Genomic DNA, 17,499 nt, shown 5'->3' with positions numbered 1-17,499 from the left:
AGATATTATACAAAAATTGTGTATAGTTAAGAATTAGTACAATTTATAACTATTTTACGCATCGAATCTCATAAAGCCAGACCAAAAGTCACATAGTTTTTTGTTCGGCCTGTTTTTGCTTTTTTATATTCTCTGGAACCACAGAATGACAAATACATTCACTCCCAAAAAAAAGCATGGGCCTGTGCACAAGCTTGGTGCAAATTTGGCTTTTGAAGTCCAATTTTATATTCTACATAAAGTATGCTAGTCAAAGGAATGTTGTTCATTAATTTTTTTCCACATTTACATTTTCTTTTAATCTGAAAAATATAAAGATTGAATCTTTACATTCTATGTAAAATGACTCAATGATCACACGTGGCCCATTCCAATGCATTAAACATGTATCCTTCATATAAGTGTTGTCTACTATTTGTGTTTCTTCTTTTGAGCAAAATATGTTTTCTACTATTTATTAATTAGTACCATTTGTATTACAAAGACCACTCTCAACATAAATAGAGAATTTAATAATTAGTTAGAGGTTCATTATTTTCCTTCTCTTATTCGGTCCTCTAGTTTCTTCTAATTTTGTATTCAGATTTTACATGCATGGTATATTGAAGTTAATAATATTAATGTATCATATTCTAATACATCACAGCAATCACAATGGTTGAATTCAATTTTGAGTTTTTTAAAAGATAAATATGTCAATCAGGAGAAAGAAAGAAAAAATTAATAAAAAATCAAAAGTTAATTCTACTTTTTTTTTATCTTAGATTTATATCTGGATGTCTATTTTTAGTTCTTTTTCTGAACATCCCATTTGATCCTATTGTAACATGATCATTTTTTTTCTGTTGTCAATAAAATCGTTGAAAATTGAAATGCTGTTAAACACATGAACATTTCGACCTTATATATATATATATATACAAATTAGATTGATCTGCTATATTTTTATTTTTAATTTTTTTTTTAAAAAGTTCATAATTGAAAATCTAAATGCCATTGTATTTTACGAAATTTAAGAGGTTTTATTTATGACGGAACAAAAATTATCATGCCACAATAATACTATAATCAAATTGGGATATGATATTCTTCTGAAAAAGAATAACTAAAAAGGACCGTGACCTATACAAAAAATGAAATTAACTCAAAAATTAAATAAGAAAAAGAAAAGTAAGGTACCCACCATATGGCTACTATCCTGGTGCACACAACATGCACCAACTTTTTATTTTTTTTAATCAAGAAAAAAAGAGAGCAGATTTTAGCAATAAAACCTTATTTTTTTCTCCCATCCACATTTGGAGTAAAAATTGACCAATAATAGTGCTCTAAATCCATTATCCACATCCATTAATTTTTGCGTCATTCTTAAACAAGAATCATGTTAATATTTTATGTATCTTTTTAATTTCATTCGATGTCTCCCTAAGCCAAGAAAATAAAAATAAGACAACACAAGTACATAAGTTGTCCAAACAATGGGAAGTCCAGTTTTCAATTTCAAGTCAAATTCTCTTAGCCAGTCATGCACGCAGTACTAGTGGGTATTAAGCACTTCTTATGTATTACAAATAAAATAAAATAAAATTCATGCAAATTTCATGTTGCTGTTGCTTCCCATTTCAAATGCATGAAAGCTGCCATTAATTGGCAATACTCATCTGCAAGCTTTTTAAATGTCTAAAAACTCCCGGACAAATTAATTAATACCCAATTGCTACCCACTCACTATTGTGACTTCATTTGTGTATATAAACCCATCCCATACTTAATCTATAACCGTCTCTAAGTTCACGTAGTATGTATGAGATCAACCGCAACATGGCAGCTTCAAAACTGGCTTGCATGGCTTTCATGGCAGCGTCAAAAGGGTTTTGCATAGTTATTGTGGCTCTATTAAGCTTAGCGCTAACTTTGTCTGCCCATAGAGTTCGACCGTCAATAACGGCTTCTATTGGCGCAAGAGAAATGATTGAAGTGCTTAAATCACAGGTTGATGGTCATGTTTTGAAACCTAGTGAAGCAGCTGGTATCCTTGGAGAAGGTCCTCATTTTGGTGGGATTCCTGGTTGGGGTGGAGGGGGAGGGGGAGGGGGAGGGGGTGGAGGTGGTATTGTTGGCCCTGGGTTTGGTGGTGGTGGTCCTGGTGTTTGGGGTTGGGGTAGGGGTGGAGGATGGGGCGGTTTTGGCCCTGGTTTTGGGAGAGGCGGCGGTGGCGGGGGCGGTGGAGGAGGAGGTGGTCCTAGTTATGGTCCTGGTTATGGGAGAGGCGGCGGTGGCGGTGGTGGTGGTGGAGGCGGTGGTCGTGGCCCTAGTTATGGCCCGGGTTATGGGAGAGGCGGCGGTGGAGGCGGTGGTCGTAGCCCTAGTTATGGCCCGGGTTATGGCGGTGGCGGCGGTGGGGGAGGAGGTGGTCATGGCCCGGGTTATGGGAGAGGCGGCGATGGTGGCGGCGGTGGTGGTGGAGGTGGTGGTCATGGTCCTAGATATGGTCCTGGTTATGGAAGAGGCGGTGGTGGTGGTGGTGGTGGTTATGGTCCGGGTTTTGGGAGAGGCGGTGGTGGTGGAGGAGGAGGAGGAGGTGGTGGCGGCGGCGGTGGTCTTAGTCCTAGTTATGGTCCTATTATAGGTAGAGGAGGTGGAGGTCCTAATTATGGTAGTGGAGGAGGAAATAGCCCTAGTGTAGGTTGGGGAAGAGTGCCTAATTATGGTTCTGGTGGGGGTGGAGGAGGAGGAGGGGGAGGTGGTGGCCCCCCTAATTATGGTCCTAGTATAGGGGGAGTAGGTGGTGGAGTAAAGGGTCCTTATTGTGGTCCAAGTGGAGGCGTTGGATGTCATCCTCAGTTCCCCGGTGGTGGTGGTGGGGGAGGAGGTGGCGGTGGTGGTGGTGGTGGTGGTATTGTTGGACCAAATCCTAGTCTCGGCTACGGTGTTAGAGGGGGTCACGGTGGAGGGAGCGGCAAGGGTTGGGGTTATGGTTGGGGTTGGGGTGAAGGTTGGGGTGAAGGTGGGGGTTGGGGTGGTAATAGGCAACATGGATTGCCACCTTCAGGAGCCCCATTCCCCCAACATATCAATTGTGTTGGCCTTTCTTGTCATAAATACTTTCACTCCACCCCCCAATCAAAAGGACCTCATAACAACCCCCAAGAAGCCATGGCACCTCAACCTGCCTAGCCATCCCCCATGGCCTTCACTCTACACTATATAACTTTAGCTGTTAAGCAAATATATTATATTCCTTTAATTCAAGTAAAATATGCCTATACAATTGTATACTCTAGTCGTGTTTTTATACTATGCAATTATTTTATATATTCAGATCCTCAATCTATGATTAATTCCATGTTTGTGCATCAAAAAGTTATACTGATTAAAGAGAAAACATTAATAAAGTGTAATGTTGACAGAGATTCAAGCATCATTTACAATATAACTCATGCCCACTCTCACTCAAGAAAATGCAACTTGCAACAGTTCAAAGTCAGTTTTTTAGGACCGAATATTGCAGAAAACACAGCAAATAACTTGCAATTGGCTAAGAACTAATTCATATCTTCCTAAAACTGACAGATTTTCTTTCTCCCTTGAGCATAAACCTAGAGGAAAGTCAGGAAACGGCGCATAAGCTTTAATTTGATGAGCTTTGCATCAGAACAACATATCAATGATCAATCACTAGTAGCTCCCCAGTGCAGTGGCACACATCCTTCGCGATCCTGCCACAATTTAACACAACGAGTCGGTTAATTCTGATATAGTATTTTACTAACATATACAAAGCCATGAACACAGTTCAGTTCAAACTGGAGGATTCGAATCAAACCTGGTTGGAACTAGAACTATAAGGCCGGTCCAGTTCCGATTCCAAATCGGAAAAGATAAAAAATAAAAATAAAATAAAAAACAAAAAACAAAACTAGTATTTAATTAATTTTTTTTAGTGCTACTGACTCTGTTACAATGTATCTGTTCATAGCTACTTTCTCAACTTACTGAAGCACAAAGAGTCAACAATTGCCTCCACTAAGAGTGTTTTCCGGGACACCCGGTGCCACTAGACTACAAGGTTTTTGGCTTTAATTAATGTTTAAATAAACATTAATTCGTTAAAATTTAACTATTATTTGATTAAAATTTAAACTTTAAATTTAAAATTTAATTATAATAATTATTTTTAATTTTTTAGTTCAACTTTGAAGTTTAAATATTTCATACAATTATTTTTAAAAAAATTCAATATGAAAAAATTAATTGGTAAATTTGGACGATTTTAAAAATACAAAATAGAATTTTTTTTAAAAAGAAAAAGAAAAAAAAACAGTTCGAACCTGAGGTAGAACCTTAATACAAGGGTTTGGTTCCGATCCGGCAAATTTCGGAACCCGGAACTATCAGTTCGAAACTGAAATCGAACCGTGGGTATAACTACATATACCGTAGCTGCAGAAAACATTGATATTGTATGTTGGACAGATGCCCAAAGGGCCAGGTCTAATACCAGGTGGCTAGGAGATGGTTGGACAAAAACTCTTAATGGCCAAGTATTGCAGTTCGGCTAATTCCGGAACAGGGAATTATCGGTTAAATCGAATTATGGGTATGACTACATATACCGTAGCTGACTAGCTGCAGAAAACATTGATATATTGTAAGTTGGACAAATGCCCAAAGAACCAAGTCTAATACCAGATGGCTAGGAGATGGTTGGACAAAAACTCTTAATCGCCAAGTCCAACATCATGACGGTAAAAAATGTGGCTGCCTACTATACAATAAGTAAAATAACGTTACACATCCACTACTAATTATAATTTATAATATAGTGGTAAACGTTTCATCCTAACAGTATTATGCTTGCTAGAAAAAGGGTAGAATCTTTAGAATCAAAGAGGACGAAAGCAAATTTCCCTTGCAGCTCCTTGATGACCTTATCAGGAGGATATGGCGCGCGATCCCTTAAGATCGACCTTATAAGCCCCAACCATTATCATAGCTTCTATGTCCTGTCTTGAGAGACCATAGTATTTTCTCAGGTCAAAGGTACAGTATTATCTAGTGCTCCATAAAAGATCTTTTAAATAACACGTACTCATATTAATATTTTTATTCTAATATTTTAAATAATATATAATTATATTAAGTCACTATATTAAGTTCATTTAAAATGAACCTGTTAAGTTTTGGTTTAATGATTTAATGAACTTTTTTTTTTTGAGTACTACTGACTATGTTATAATGTAGTATCTCCATGTGGGAGTGTACATTAGGACACCGGGTGCCATTAGACCACAAAGTCTTTGGCAAAAGGGATGACGGTTAAATATGAAACTCAACTTTTATATAATAAAAAAAAAACAATTAAGACATTGAACTCTAAAAGATTTCGAATAAGTAATTGAGCTCGAAAGCATTTTAAACTATTTTTTTTTTAACCTCCTATAACATGTTAATAACATATTATAACTAGCTAGTAATTAGGATGTCACGCCCAGATTTTTGAACTACAAATAATCTAATAATAATAATAATAAAATTAATATATATGATTAACATTTGTGTAAGACCGTATCACGGATCACCTGTAAGACAGGTCAAATATTTGACCTCATTAATCAAATATTCGACCCGTCTCATGGATTAAGACCAATGAGACGGTCTCACACAAGTTTTTACATTTATTAAAAAAACAAAAAACAAACAAAAAAAAGTTGAATTGCATCTTTCTTCTTCTTTCCTCTTTCGTCTCCGATTTGGGGGATTGGAGACGAAGAAGGAGGCCAGGGAAGAAGAAGATGGCAACCATGACTGTCATCCTTTTTTTTTTTTTTATTAACAAAAATTTAATATTAATTTAGTATTATTATTATTTATTTAAAAATGTCACATCAGCTATAACTTAAGATTGTAATTTTTAAAGGTTTAAAGAGCTAATTAACTTCTTGTATAAAATTTATTGTGTGTGTATTTGACCATTTTCTAAGGAAAAAAACCCTTATGGCATGTTTGGTTGGATGGAAAACTAATTCCATGGAAAATGTTTTCCATAAAGATGAGGAAAATAGGTAATTCTATTGTTTGGTTGGATGGAAAATGAATTCCATGGAACTCCACTTCCCAAAAGCTAAGGAAAACAAATTCTTTGGTAGGAGTAGGTATTTTGTTTTCCATAGAGGGTGGGAAGAAAATATTACGGCTTGGACTATTTTACCCTCAACAAAAGTTATTAATTACATATGTATATATATTATCACTATTATTATTAAGGGCATTTTAGTCTTTATATTCATAATTCCTTACCCTTCCAAATTCAACCAAACAATGGAATTCATATTCCCAGTAATTTCTTTTCCACCAACCAAACAGTAGAATCCGTTTTTTTAGTAATTTGTTTTCCATGAAATTTGAATTCCATTTCCTTCAAATATTTTCCAGCGAACCAAACGGGCTGCTAATCTTTTTATCTTTTTTTTTTTTTCATGCCTCATCCACATCCTCTTAACCGAGTAAAAACTCACCAATTCAAATTCAATGATTATCATCGATCTAAACTCATTATCCACATCGTCCATTGCATGAATTTGTGTCATTCTTAAACAAGCTAAGAGTCGTATTAATTTTTTGTGTATCTTTTTAAACTCATTTGATGTCTCCCTATGTAGTCAAGAAAATAAAAATAAAACAACGAACAAAAATACAGATGTTTTCCAAAAATGGAAGTCCAGTATTCAATTTCAAGTCAAATTCTCTTAGCCAGTCACGCAGTACTAGTGGGTAATATATTAAGCACTTCTTAAGTATTACCAGAAAAACAAAACAAAATCCATGCAAATTTCATGTTGCTCTTGCTTCCCATTTCAAATGCATGAAAGCTGCTATATATATTGGCAATACTCATCAACAAACTTTTTAAATGTCTTAAAACTCCCTGACAAATTAATTAATGCCTAATTACCCATCCACTATTGTGACTTCATTGTTGTATATAAACCCCTCAGCTCCCACACTTCATCCATCACTCAGATCACACGCCATGGCAGCTTCAAAACTGGTTTGCATGGCTTTCATGGCTTCCATGGCTTTACTTCTTGCCTTATCATTCAGCTCAGCTCAGAGTGCCGAGCCATCTTCACCGCAACACATTTCCACCATTAACGCTGACGGCGGCGAAGACGCTAGCGGTGGCCTCAAGGCTCGCGTCTTAGGTGACTACAGCGACCGCCACCACAAACACCGCCGCCATCGCCACCACCACTATCACTACTGGCCGTACTGGTACTGGCGCGGCTACTGGCCGCACTGGGGCTGGCGCGGCTACTGGCCGCGCTGGGGTTGGGGTTGGCGCGGCCACTGGGGGCTGCGAGCCCGCCGCGGCCTTGTGGAAGATCACGGCAAAGCGCGTGAAGGGACTGGCGCCGGTAGTGGCGGCGGATTTGGCTCCGGGAATGGCCGCGCCGGCGCCGGCGGTGGAGAGGCCGCCGGAGGCGGTAGTGGCAGCGGATATGGGACCGGAAGCGGCGGAGGGGATATACACGGCTACGGTGAAGGACACGGCGGCGGCTACGGCGGAGTTCCAACTCCGGGGAGTTATCAGTGCAAGCCACAAAATTGCATTGGAAAAGATTGTAACGAAATTATGATTCACCTTGATGAAGTCTATACTTAAGGGTGTTTACAAGGAAGAAAGACAATAAAACAACTGATGACCATAAAGAGAAGAAACATATATATAGAAGCCATTATTGTAACTTTATCTGGTTTCAGATCAATTGCAGTGAAAATTATTATAAAATATAATGATATACATATTTGGAATAAAAATGCTTCATACTTTGAGGTATTCTAATTCGATAATTATCAAATTTTTGTGATTTTCTTTGAGTGCCTAGGGAAACGGAAGGGGCTCATCAAAAGTTCTACAGATTAAAGAGAAAATTAAACATTGACACATCACACAAGTGTGATGTTGAATGAGATTCAAGCATCATTTACAATATAACAAATTATTATTACCAAACTTTGATTTATTACCACCAAAAAAAGGAAATGTTTGCTGCTTTGATTTATAGTCTCTATTCCCCCTCAACAACTGTTGTGCCTGCCCAATTTGATGCACTTCCTCTCCGGGGAATGCTGTGGAGTCTGGTGTAAAAATCGACTTGAAAAATAATCGCATTGACACTGCCATCATCGTCCTCGCGAATCATCGCTTTTACCTTGTGAAGTGGATGATCAAAGCTGGTTAGCCCACTCTCACTCAAGAAAATGCAGCCTGCAACAGTTCAAATTAAAGCCAGTGTTTTAGGACCAAATATTGCAGAGAGCAGAGCAAATAATAACTTGCAATTGGCTAAGAACTAATTCATATATATCAGCCTAAAACTAGCTGATTTTCTTTCTCCCTTGAGCATAAACCTGGAGGAAACGGCGTGTAACATTTCCCAGATGCAGCTTTGATGAGCTCTGCATCAGAACAACATATCAATGATCCATCACCAGTGGCTCCCCAGTGCAGTGGCACACTCCCTTCGCGATCCTGCCATAATTTAACACGACTAGTCAGTTAATTCTACTAACATATACAGAAGGACCAAGTTCAGCACCTTGCCTTTTGAAAACGTGGCGCTATTAGTTATAGCTTTTGACGCAGTGATAAGCGCTTGATTCTAATAGATACTTACCCTGGCTAGAAAAAGAGTAGAATCTTTGGAATCAAAGAGGATAAAAGCAAATTTCCCTTGCAGATCCTTGATGACTTGATCAGGAGGATATGGTGCTCGGTCCCTTAAGACCTTATAAGCCTCAACCATGATCATAGCTTCTGTGGCCTGTCTTGACAGACCATAGTATTTCCTCAAGTCAGGGGTATTATCCAGAGCTCCAGAAAAGATGCAGAATATATCCTCCATCACAATCACAGACCTAATATACATAAACCAATTAACCCTCTTAAGCATATATAGTATATAAAATGAATCATAGTCCAGCTATCAGTTTAGACTTTTAATCAAAACAGAGTAATAAAAGAGTTTTAGTAAATTACCTAGGATGAGATGGGGTTTCACCACCATGTGACACCCCCAAGAAGTTCCCATTAGGAAGTCTGTACAAAGTTGAGTCCCCTGGCTTCTGTGACCGGAAAATCTGGGCGATTTCTTGCCGGGTTTTCTTGTCAGGCTGCCCGGCCAAAGGAAGGCTGAGCTCCAGTGGTGGCTTGGCAATGGATTGCTCAAAAATAGCCAACATTTTGTTCAAGATTTCAGAGTGAGAATACAGAGAGTCAGTCCAACTACAGCTACTTATATATGCTCTTTATTTATGAATATAATGCTTATCCATATGTCTGCGCTTGTTTGGTACACTTAATTTATAGACAATCATTAATCATACAAGGATAAAGCCAAGAGAAAAAAGTGAGAAGGCTTCTGTTGATTTCTTATTTCTTTTTAGTTTTTTAATCCTCCAAGTGGTTTGAATAATGAGCCCTTCACATGAGATAATGCAACAAAAAAGAAAAATCTTTATTGTAATCCTAATTGTGAACAGATGAAACTGGGTGCAGAGTGGTAAACTACCAGCAAGTTGATGAAACTAATATCCCATTGTTTCCAGGGAAAACATTGTTTTGCAGAAAACTATGAACTGCAGGTAACATCATCTCATAGTTTTCTAATTATATTCAAGATTTGATTAATCTTAGCATGAACAAGAAGGCATCTGATCGAAGTTGTTTTTAATGTCAAAATAGACCAATGAATGTATAGTATTTGGAGTCAAAAGATGGTAGCTAATAGTACCTACCAATCTACCATTCAACAAATCATTTATGTATTTCCTTGTGGGGTCTACGCCAATTTTTTTTTTACTGCGCATTTAAAATTTCATCAAACGATTGATACAATGTTTACTAGTATTTAGTTTTAAGCATGATGGATTAAAAAAATTAATCACATTTTTTCTTTTTCAAATAAAATATTAATATGTGATGAAATTTTAAACTAAGAATACAACCATCATTTTTTTAAGAACCAAAACATATTACTTGTGTTAGTTTTATAAACAATTGGTCAAGAGATGAATCGATATAAACAGGAATAATAAAAAGAAAACTGTAAGAACAGGATGGAGCTAGAAATTTTGACCTTTCATAAAGCAAAACACACATCTACCATCTTATCTAGCTAATTCATTGCTTATTCATATATCTAAAACTTGTACTATATATACATATATACATACAAGACTATATATGGGGTGGGAGTGGAGTGGGAGTGAGGTGGGATGAGGGGGGCAACAACCCACACTGTCCCCACTGTAGCTCCGTCCCTAGGTAAAAAGCTCTAGTATAACCAAGAACTTGTGTATTGCTTTATATAAAATTGTTAATGCTTTTTCTTTATTTATAATGAATTTTATACTCACAAGTCATATATGAATATTTGAAACAATCTACCTATATAGATAAATTTAAACTTTTCATAATGAATGCATTAATTTCTAATTTCAAAAACGTAGTTGGGTTTCCATACATGGCCAAAGATGTTTCATTGTTTCATTATTTTCAAAAAAGTGTTGTTACTAACTCAACTAATCCTTTTTCTTTTTTCTGATGATTTTGGTGTGTGCCAAATTTGACTCGGTGAGTTTCCAGCTCCGAGTTCCCAACCCATACATACTGGTTCAACGTTCAAACTGAGTTTGCAAAGCAAAAGACCAGACCAAACAAAGTTCAATCATTCATCACGAGATAAATTCATGGTGGAGTAAATACAAAGCAAAATTCGATCTTATTATCTAATTTCCGATCAGAATTCTGCAACTATGATTGCCCAGAAACAGAAACGAAATTGGATTGATTACAACTTAGCAAATTTCTTGAGATTAATATCCGCATCTTTGGCGTGTTCAGGAACAGCCATGACCAAGAGAGTAACCCTAGAAGAAGAAATCATCACTCGTTTATTATCTTCATCCGACGGGTCAACCTTCCAGAGCTTGACTTCCCAGACGTGAACGGTGTTGCCGACGTTGACCGGCGTGGCCTCGGCGACGACGAGGTCGCCGATTCGGGCACTCTTGAGATGGTGGATGCCCAGGTGGAATCCGGCCACTCTCCGGAACCCGGACGCCATGTGGGCCCCCATGCTCGCCAGAGCCTCCGCTATCAGCGCCGAAACGCCGCCGTGCAACACCTTGAACGGCTGGCAGCACTTCTCCGTCACCGGCAGCCGCCCCGTCACCTTGCTCGGCGTCAGCTCGCCGATCTCGAACCCCACTGCGTGGAGTGTCCGATCCAATGTCTCTGTCTTTGATTTTGACGACGACGATGACGATGAATCCATTGATTTTCTTGAATTCTAGTTCAAAAACACACCAATTGATATATGAAAAACAAAAAAATGAAATCTATGATCCGTGGTACTCGAATTAGGTTGTTGGGTGGAGAAAAAAACACTCGTCTTGTCGATTGAAGATGAATAGTGGAAGTACACAAAAGATTTAACGAGTTGGTTGGATGATGTTGACTGGATAATGATACTATTGGTACAGCTTTTATTCATTTTTTTGGTCCCACTGGATTTAAAAAATCTTTGTTGAAGCTTTCCGGCAACCAATAAAGAAGTAATGTTCTTGAATGATACTGCCCAGATCAAATTAGGGACCTTTAGTGTGTAAGACTATCATGATAACCACTACACCACAGCATCAAGTTGCATATTTTTAAGTAATTCTACTTGTACTCTCATTTTTACCGCACTAATATGTGCCAAGCTATAATTACTCAATATAAGGGAGTAGTGATTTTAGTCCATTACTTTCTTTTTCTTCAATAAAATTTGAACACTTATTAGGAGTAAAGTTTTTTTTTTTAAAAGGAAATGTTGAGAATAAGTTTTTAGAGTTCAATAGTATTTTTGTATATTTTTAGCATTATCTTAACCAAAACTCCAAAAGCAAAATCTCCTATGAGATTGTCTCACAAATCCTTATCCTATATGACAGGCCAGGTCAGATTTTCATAAGTATTATATTTTCACTCATAAATAATTGTTTTAACCCTAATATTACATTTTCATAAAGTATGACATTTTTCTTCATTAGTATTACACTTTTTCTCTCATAAGTAGTTCTTAGCTCTTAAATATCATATTTTGATTTAAAAGTATTATATTTTTTTAATCTAAAACTAGTATTTTCGCCCGTGCGTTGCACGGAATGAATTTTGTTATAATGTTTTGAGAATATTTAGATCGATATATAATTATATAAATTATAACATCAATATTATATAGTGCGAATGATGAAAATGGTTGGACCAATTATGTTTTCTAATGTTATCCTTGCTTGAATTCAAGCAAATAATTGGTGAATTATCTGTGCGATGCATGGATAAATATTTTAAATTATATATTTAGATAATAAAATTAAAGATAGAATAATAAAAAAATTCTAATATTGAATGTGTACAATTATTTTATTATGTGATTAGTGTAAATTTGTTTTCTTGTAATATTGAATTGCTTGTAATATTTGTAAATATACTATTTACCATCTAAATATAATTTTGTAAATATTTAGATCTAATTTCTAATAATGGCCACGGGATATTAAAATTATTTAATATCCTAATTTTATTGATTATATTGGATGCATTTTATTGCCTTTTTAAAATCAACTCATTTCTAATTAACAGCTCATTTGTGCAAATAATAATAGGAAATTGTATGTTGCCAATTATATTTAAGGCAACATATTCGTAATAGGAGTGATTTTGCATCGATAAAATGGATATAGTATTCAGGACTATAATGGCTCCCAATAAAAGGGTAAGTAAAAAAAGGTATTAAGTGCCATTAAAGTGGACTAATAACTTATGTTAATAATAATTTGTTATCTTTTCTTCTCCCAAAATATTATAAATTGTTATCTTGTTAGGACAAAAGAATGAATTTGAGGTTACAGCACATGTGGTCCGTTGGTCCAGTTAACACTCAAATTATTGTACCACTTTGAATTAATTTTTAATTTAATTTGGTCAATCAATTATGTGAACCATTGACTATACAACCGTAATCTAATTTCGTCATTTATTTACTTTCCGTTATTTTCAAGGTTATTATTAAGTCATTTATCTACTTTCCGTTATTTTCAAGGTTATTATTTTTTTTGATCAAAAGGAGGGGAGGACCCCTGAGGAGAGACCAAGCTAAGAAATCTCCCTCACCCTACGACCTTGTGTGGTACGCACAAAGTCACTGCAGTACGCCTCATCACACTCCGACGGGTAGGAAGAGAACTCGATCCATTCCCTCGTCCAACAGCTGCCTATCATGGCTAAAGCATCTGCACTCCGATTTTGTTCACGAAAGATAGCACAAATGGAGATACTCCAATCCTTGGCACACCATCAGGCAGCCTCATTCACAAGGTCTCGAGCAATGCCCCGAAGGTCAGCTCCGTCTCGTATCCATCTGATAGCCTCCCGGGCATCCGACTGAATCTCCACATCTCGGATCCCTTTTCCCCAGGCCCAGCGCATGGCCGTGATAATAGACAGAACCTCGGTTACGGTAGGGTCAGTTTGGGTAGCACTCGCGACAAAGCCACCACTCCAAACACCTTCATCATTTCTTAGAATTCCACCAATGTCTGCTTTCCTCATAGTTGCTTTGACACATCCATCCACGTTTAAGGTGAACCGATGTGTGGTGGAGGGTTTCCAACATAGCTTGAGGACTTTCTCTATGGTTGGTGAGCTTCTCATACTGGTCTCGCGTAGAAAAGCTCGGGTAATCTCCTTTTCGGCTTCTCGAATCCAAGCGATCTTACTTTGAGTATCCGTAGTTTTAGCGTTGAAAACTCTTTCATTTCGCCACCTCCAAATCCACCAGGTGGTAATCACAAACCATCTTGGCCACTCGTAGTGTGACTCAGGCTGATTCTTTCCCATTATATTCTACACTAGCCATTGTCGAGGATGGGTCTGCCGCCACTTCCTCCAGCGTTCATTGCCAATCAGCGTTCTCCAAACTTCCGCAACATGGTGGCAGTCCCGTAAGATGTGAATCATCGTTTCTTCTTTGCCCTGACATGCATCACAGTCCGCATTCTCGGTGAGATGTCTCCTTTTGCATTCTGCATTTCCAAGGACTTTATCGTGGAGAGCAGTCCACATGAAAAATTTCATCTTGTTGGGCACCTTAATCTTCCACAAGGTTCCCCACACATGCTCCTGCAGGTTAGTTTCCACGCCTATAGTAATATTGTATGCAGATTTTAATGAGAACATACCTGAGGCTTCGCATTTCCATACTGGTTCGTCTGAGTCTCCAACGCCTTCTAGGGAAATTAATTCCATGCATTGTCTAACTTTTTCCGGGAGCTGATGCAATACAGTCCAATTCCATCCTCCCGTTTCGTTCCAGTAATCACAAACTGATCTTTCCCTTACAGTGTCTTGGTCGTCGCCCGTGAGGTATCTGCTTAATGGACTCTCCTGTATCCATGCATCACTCCAGAACCGGGCACTCTTGCCGTTTCTCACCCCGAAGAGAATGCCTTCTTGGATAGTAGGTCGGGCTGTGATAATGCCTCTCCAAGCATTGGAGCTTGCACTTTTAGGTTGAAAGATGCTCATTCCCTTCTTTCCATGCGCGTATTTTGCTTTAAAAATCTTTACCCACATGCTATCTTCCTCAGTTAGGATTCTCCATCCCAGCTTTGTCATAAACGCTAAATTGACCTCTTTCGTTGAGCGTATTCCGAGTCCGCCCAAAACTTTTGGTTTCGTCACTGTGTCCCAACGGACTAAATGGCACGTACGCTTTTCTGCTGTTCCCCCCCCACAGGAAGCGCCGGATTCTTCTATCGATTTCCTCCCAAATACCTGCAGGCAAGAGCATGGTTTGCATAGTATAATAATGGATTGAGTGTAGTACCGTTTGTGCCAGTATTTGTCTTCCTGCCAAGGTTAAGAAATGCATTTTCCATCCTTCGAGTCTCGCGTCCATCTTTTCGAAAATTATATTGAACATGTCCTTCGTGACTCTTCCATGAATAGGTGGAACCCCTAAGTATCTTCCCAGGTTAGTAGTAACCTGTATTTCCGCTAGTTCCGTGATGGCCCGAGCTTCATTACTTCCAACATTCTTAGAAAAGAAAATCTGGGATTTATTTAGGCTAACCCGCTGACCTGATGCTTTGCTAAAGGATTCTAGGCATTGTTTAATCACCATAATTTGGTCCTGGGAGGCTTCTGCAAAAAGGACTAAGTCATCAGCAAAAAACAGATGAGTAAGTAGGGGGCTAATCCTGCTAAGTTTGATGCCCCTCCATTTGCCTCTCTGGACTTCTTCCTATTTTCAAGGTTATTATTAAACCTCTTGTTTACTTATTCAACTTTAAAAAATAAAATAAAATTGAGACTACTATACATGTTTGACTGAGCATCCCATAAAATTAATAAGACGTGCAAATTACAATATATGCTTTATCTCAAATAAAACTTTAATTTGATAATTAAACAGCACATTTATAATTTTATATTATATGCTCAAAGAGCTCCACCTATAGATTAACATCACTTCATTGGTATTGATTATTGAAATAGTGAGTCGTCCATAAACTCAATAATAAAATTCCACTACCTGTTTGACTGAACCACAATGAGCTAGGGAGTCTTAAATTGGCAAAAATTGGTTGCCCATTGAATCATCATTCGATTAAAAATATATATAAAAAGTATTTATTTTCTCCTATATATATCATCCCGCTCTCCTATATTATCTTAATTTAATTATATTAATTGGTATCACTTACCTTTTATTCCAATTTTACTTTATTAAAATATAATCAATCCTGTTATTATTTAAAATTCTTTTATCAATTATAATTATTATAATTAAAATTCGTAATCACAAATCCAGTAGGTGAATTGCACTTTTTTATAATTAATTCGTAATCACAAATACAGTAGGTGAATTGCATTTTTTTAAATTTGTCTTCATTCTGGGTTGTTGATTTTTGCAAGATCAATGGCTCGGAATTCACCCAATTTTTTTTATCTTAGCCATATAACCGCACATGATCTCTTGTGTGTATGTGTGTATTACATTTATAGTATTTTTTTACAGTATGAAAATATGTATTTTTTTTTTATAGATTTGTGATTACTATTATAATTATACACATTAATTGCAATTATATGTTTACTCAGTAAGAAACTTTATTTTAAAATTTATATAAACTCATACTCTTAATTTTAAAAAAATCATAAATATTTAGAAATCTACCGAAATACGTAATATATTAGGGACTACTTTAATCCATACAAATTAAGAAATTAAATTATTTTAATTTGTAAATATAATTCACTTAATTATAATAAATTAAATAGCAAATATAATTAATGAAATGAAATTATAAAATTAACTAAATGTATATCATAAATATTTAAGAATTAAGGATGTGACTAAACCACAGTTTATTTAATTTCTATTTTCTTTCATTCTTTTTCTTTTTGTCATTATTAAATTTAAAAAAAAACATTTAAAAAAAAAACGTTTAGTTCTAAATTGTTAGGAAGAATGTTATTTAGATTTGGATGATGCTAATATTTGCAAAGATAAGCAAGTTAGAATCCTTAATTTTTCGTTGCAAGCATTACGTTGATAGCATAATTTGTAAAAGCCAAAATGGAGTTAGTGATATGAATTTGACGTTTTTTAAAGGCAAAATTACAAAATGATCTTATTTGCCAGAACTGAATTTATTATTTTGTAATAAACCGAACGAAAAGGAAATTGATTCGTCATAGTGAGATACTCCTATAACACAAACAACAATGTAAGAAATTGACTGAAAATTCTTATACTTAGCCCTTGCCGCCGGGCAACACACCCACCACCGTCGCCTCGTAGTAGGATCCCACAAAGCCTTCCTCGTTGCTCAACACCTCCACCGCGTCGCCAATCCGGTACCCCACCGTGTTTGCAGTACTCATGGTTGTTGATTTTCCGGGAGAAACCGATTTTAAGAGATAGAGAGAAAAATAAAGGTAAAATCCGGCTCAGAATTCACAAGGAATACGAATTATGATTATAAGCAATAGTTTATATAGAAAATAAGGAAGAAAAAGAGAGATAGAGGTGAAAAAGGTAAGAAATTAAGAGGTGTGGAGATGGGGGAGTAGTTTAGGAAATTTGGCTGATTAGTAGGAGAAAAAAAAAAGAAAAACATAATTACGCTACTGTTATAATTTATTACCATAAAATTAATATATTAATATGTTATAATTTCCTAGGCTATTGTTAGCCAAAATCCTCCAGGCTAAGATTAGGAAATATTCAATACGGCTATAAGAAATGTAAAATAATATTAATTCTATTTATACTATTACATATATTACAAATATATCACCAAATATATTACACCAATTATATCACACCAATTATATCATCAATTATTCAATCACCAATTAATATTACCATATTATATTAC

General features: G+C 36.6%; 3 protein-coding genes across 3 annotated transcripts; 1 reads left to right on the top strand and 2 right to left on the bottom strand.

The window, feature by feature from the left end:
* The first annotated feature begins 1,821 nt into the window (after nucleotides 1–1,821).
* Nucleotides 1,822–7,666, top strand: LOC116029145 (glycine-rich cell wall structural protein-like). The gene is made up of 2 exons (XM_031271047.1): nucleotides 1,822–2,872; nucleotides 6,999–7,666. The coding sequence occupies exons 1-2, from the start codon at nucleotides 1,822–1,824 to the stop codon at nucleotides 7,664–7,666; spliced, it is 1,719 nt and encodes a 572-aa protein (XP_031126907.1).
* Nucleotides 7,667–7,808: 142 nt separating this feature from the next.
* On the bottom strand, nucleotides 7,809–9,335 carry LOC116028698 (stem-specific protein TSJT1-like). Its single transcript, XM_031270492.1, has 4 exons — nucleotides 9,044–9,335; nucleotides 8,682–8,922; nucleotides 8,416–8,536; nucleotides 7,809–8,272 (listed from the first exon to the last, which is right to left on the bottom strand). The coding sequence occupies exons 1-4, from the start codon at nucleotides 9,244–9,246 to the stop codon at nucleotides 8,073–8,075; spliced, it is 765 nt and encodes a 254-aa protein (XP_031126352.1). The 5' UTR covers nucleotides 9,247–9,335; the 3' UTR covers nucleotides 7,809–8,072.
* A 1,376-nt stretch (nucleotides 9,336–10,711) lies between these two features.
* On the bottom strand, nucleotides 10,712–11,521 carry LOC116030373 (1,4-dihydroxy-2-naphthoyl-CoA thioesterase 1-like). Its single transcript, XM_031272604.1, has one exon. It carries the CDS (start codon nucleotides 11,340–11,342, stop codon nucleotides 10,857–10,859), a length of 486 nt encoding a protein of 161 aa, XP_031128464.1. The 5' UTR covers nucleotides 11,343–11,521; the 3' UTR covers nucleotides 10,712–10,856.
* Between the last annotated feature and the right edge of the window lie 5,978 nt (nucleotides 11,522–17,499).

Source organism: Ipomoea triloba, chromosome 9 (assembly GCF_003576645.1).
Source record: "Ipomoea triloba cultivar NCNSP0323 chromosome 9, ASM357664v1".
Taxonomy (NCBI): domain Eukaryota; kingdom Viridiplantae; phylum Streptophyta; class Magnoliopsida; order Solanales; family Convolvulaceae; genus Ipomoea; species Ipomoea triloba.
The sequence above is the reverse complement of the archived record's forward strand: the minus strand, read 5'-3'. Positions and strand labels throughout refer to the sequence as shown.

Excerpts from the sequence above, each read along its gene's own strand:
- LOC116029145 (XM_031271047.1), top strand. The coding sequence starts at position 1,822 with ATGGCAGCTTCAAAACTGGCTTGCATGGCTTTCATGGCAGCGTCAAAA. Across the intron at positions 2,873-6,998 it reads TGGTGGTGGTGGGGGAGGAG|CTCCCACACTTCATCCATCA; the intron begins GTGGCGGTGGTG and ends TAAACCCCTCAG.
- LOC116028698 (XM_031270492.1), bottom strand. The coding sequence starts at position 9,246 with ATGTTGGCTATTTTTGAGCAATCCATTGCCAAGCCACCACTGGAGCTC. Across the intron at positions 8,923-9,043 it reads GAAACCCCATCTCATCCTAG|GTCTGTGATTGTGATGGAGG; the intron begins GTAATTTACTAA and ends TATGTATATTAG. Across the intron at positions 8,537-8,681 it reads CTACTCTTTTTCTAGCCAGG|GATCGCGAAGGGAGTGTGCC; the intron begins GTAAGTATCTAT and ends AAATTATGGCAG.
- LOC116030373 (XM_031272604.1), bottom strand. The coding sequence starts at position 11,342 with ATGGATTCATCGTCATCGTCGTCGTCAAAATCAAAGACAGAGACATTG.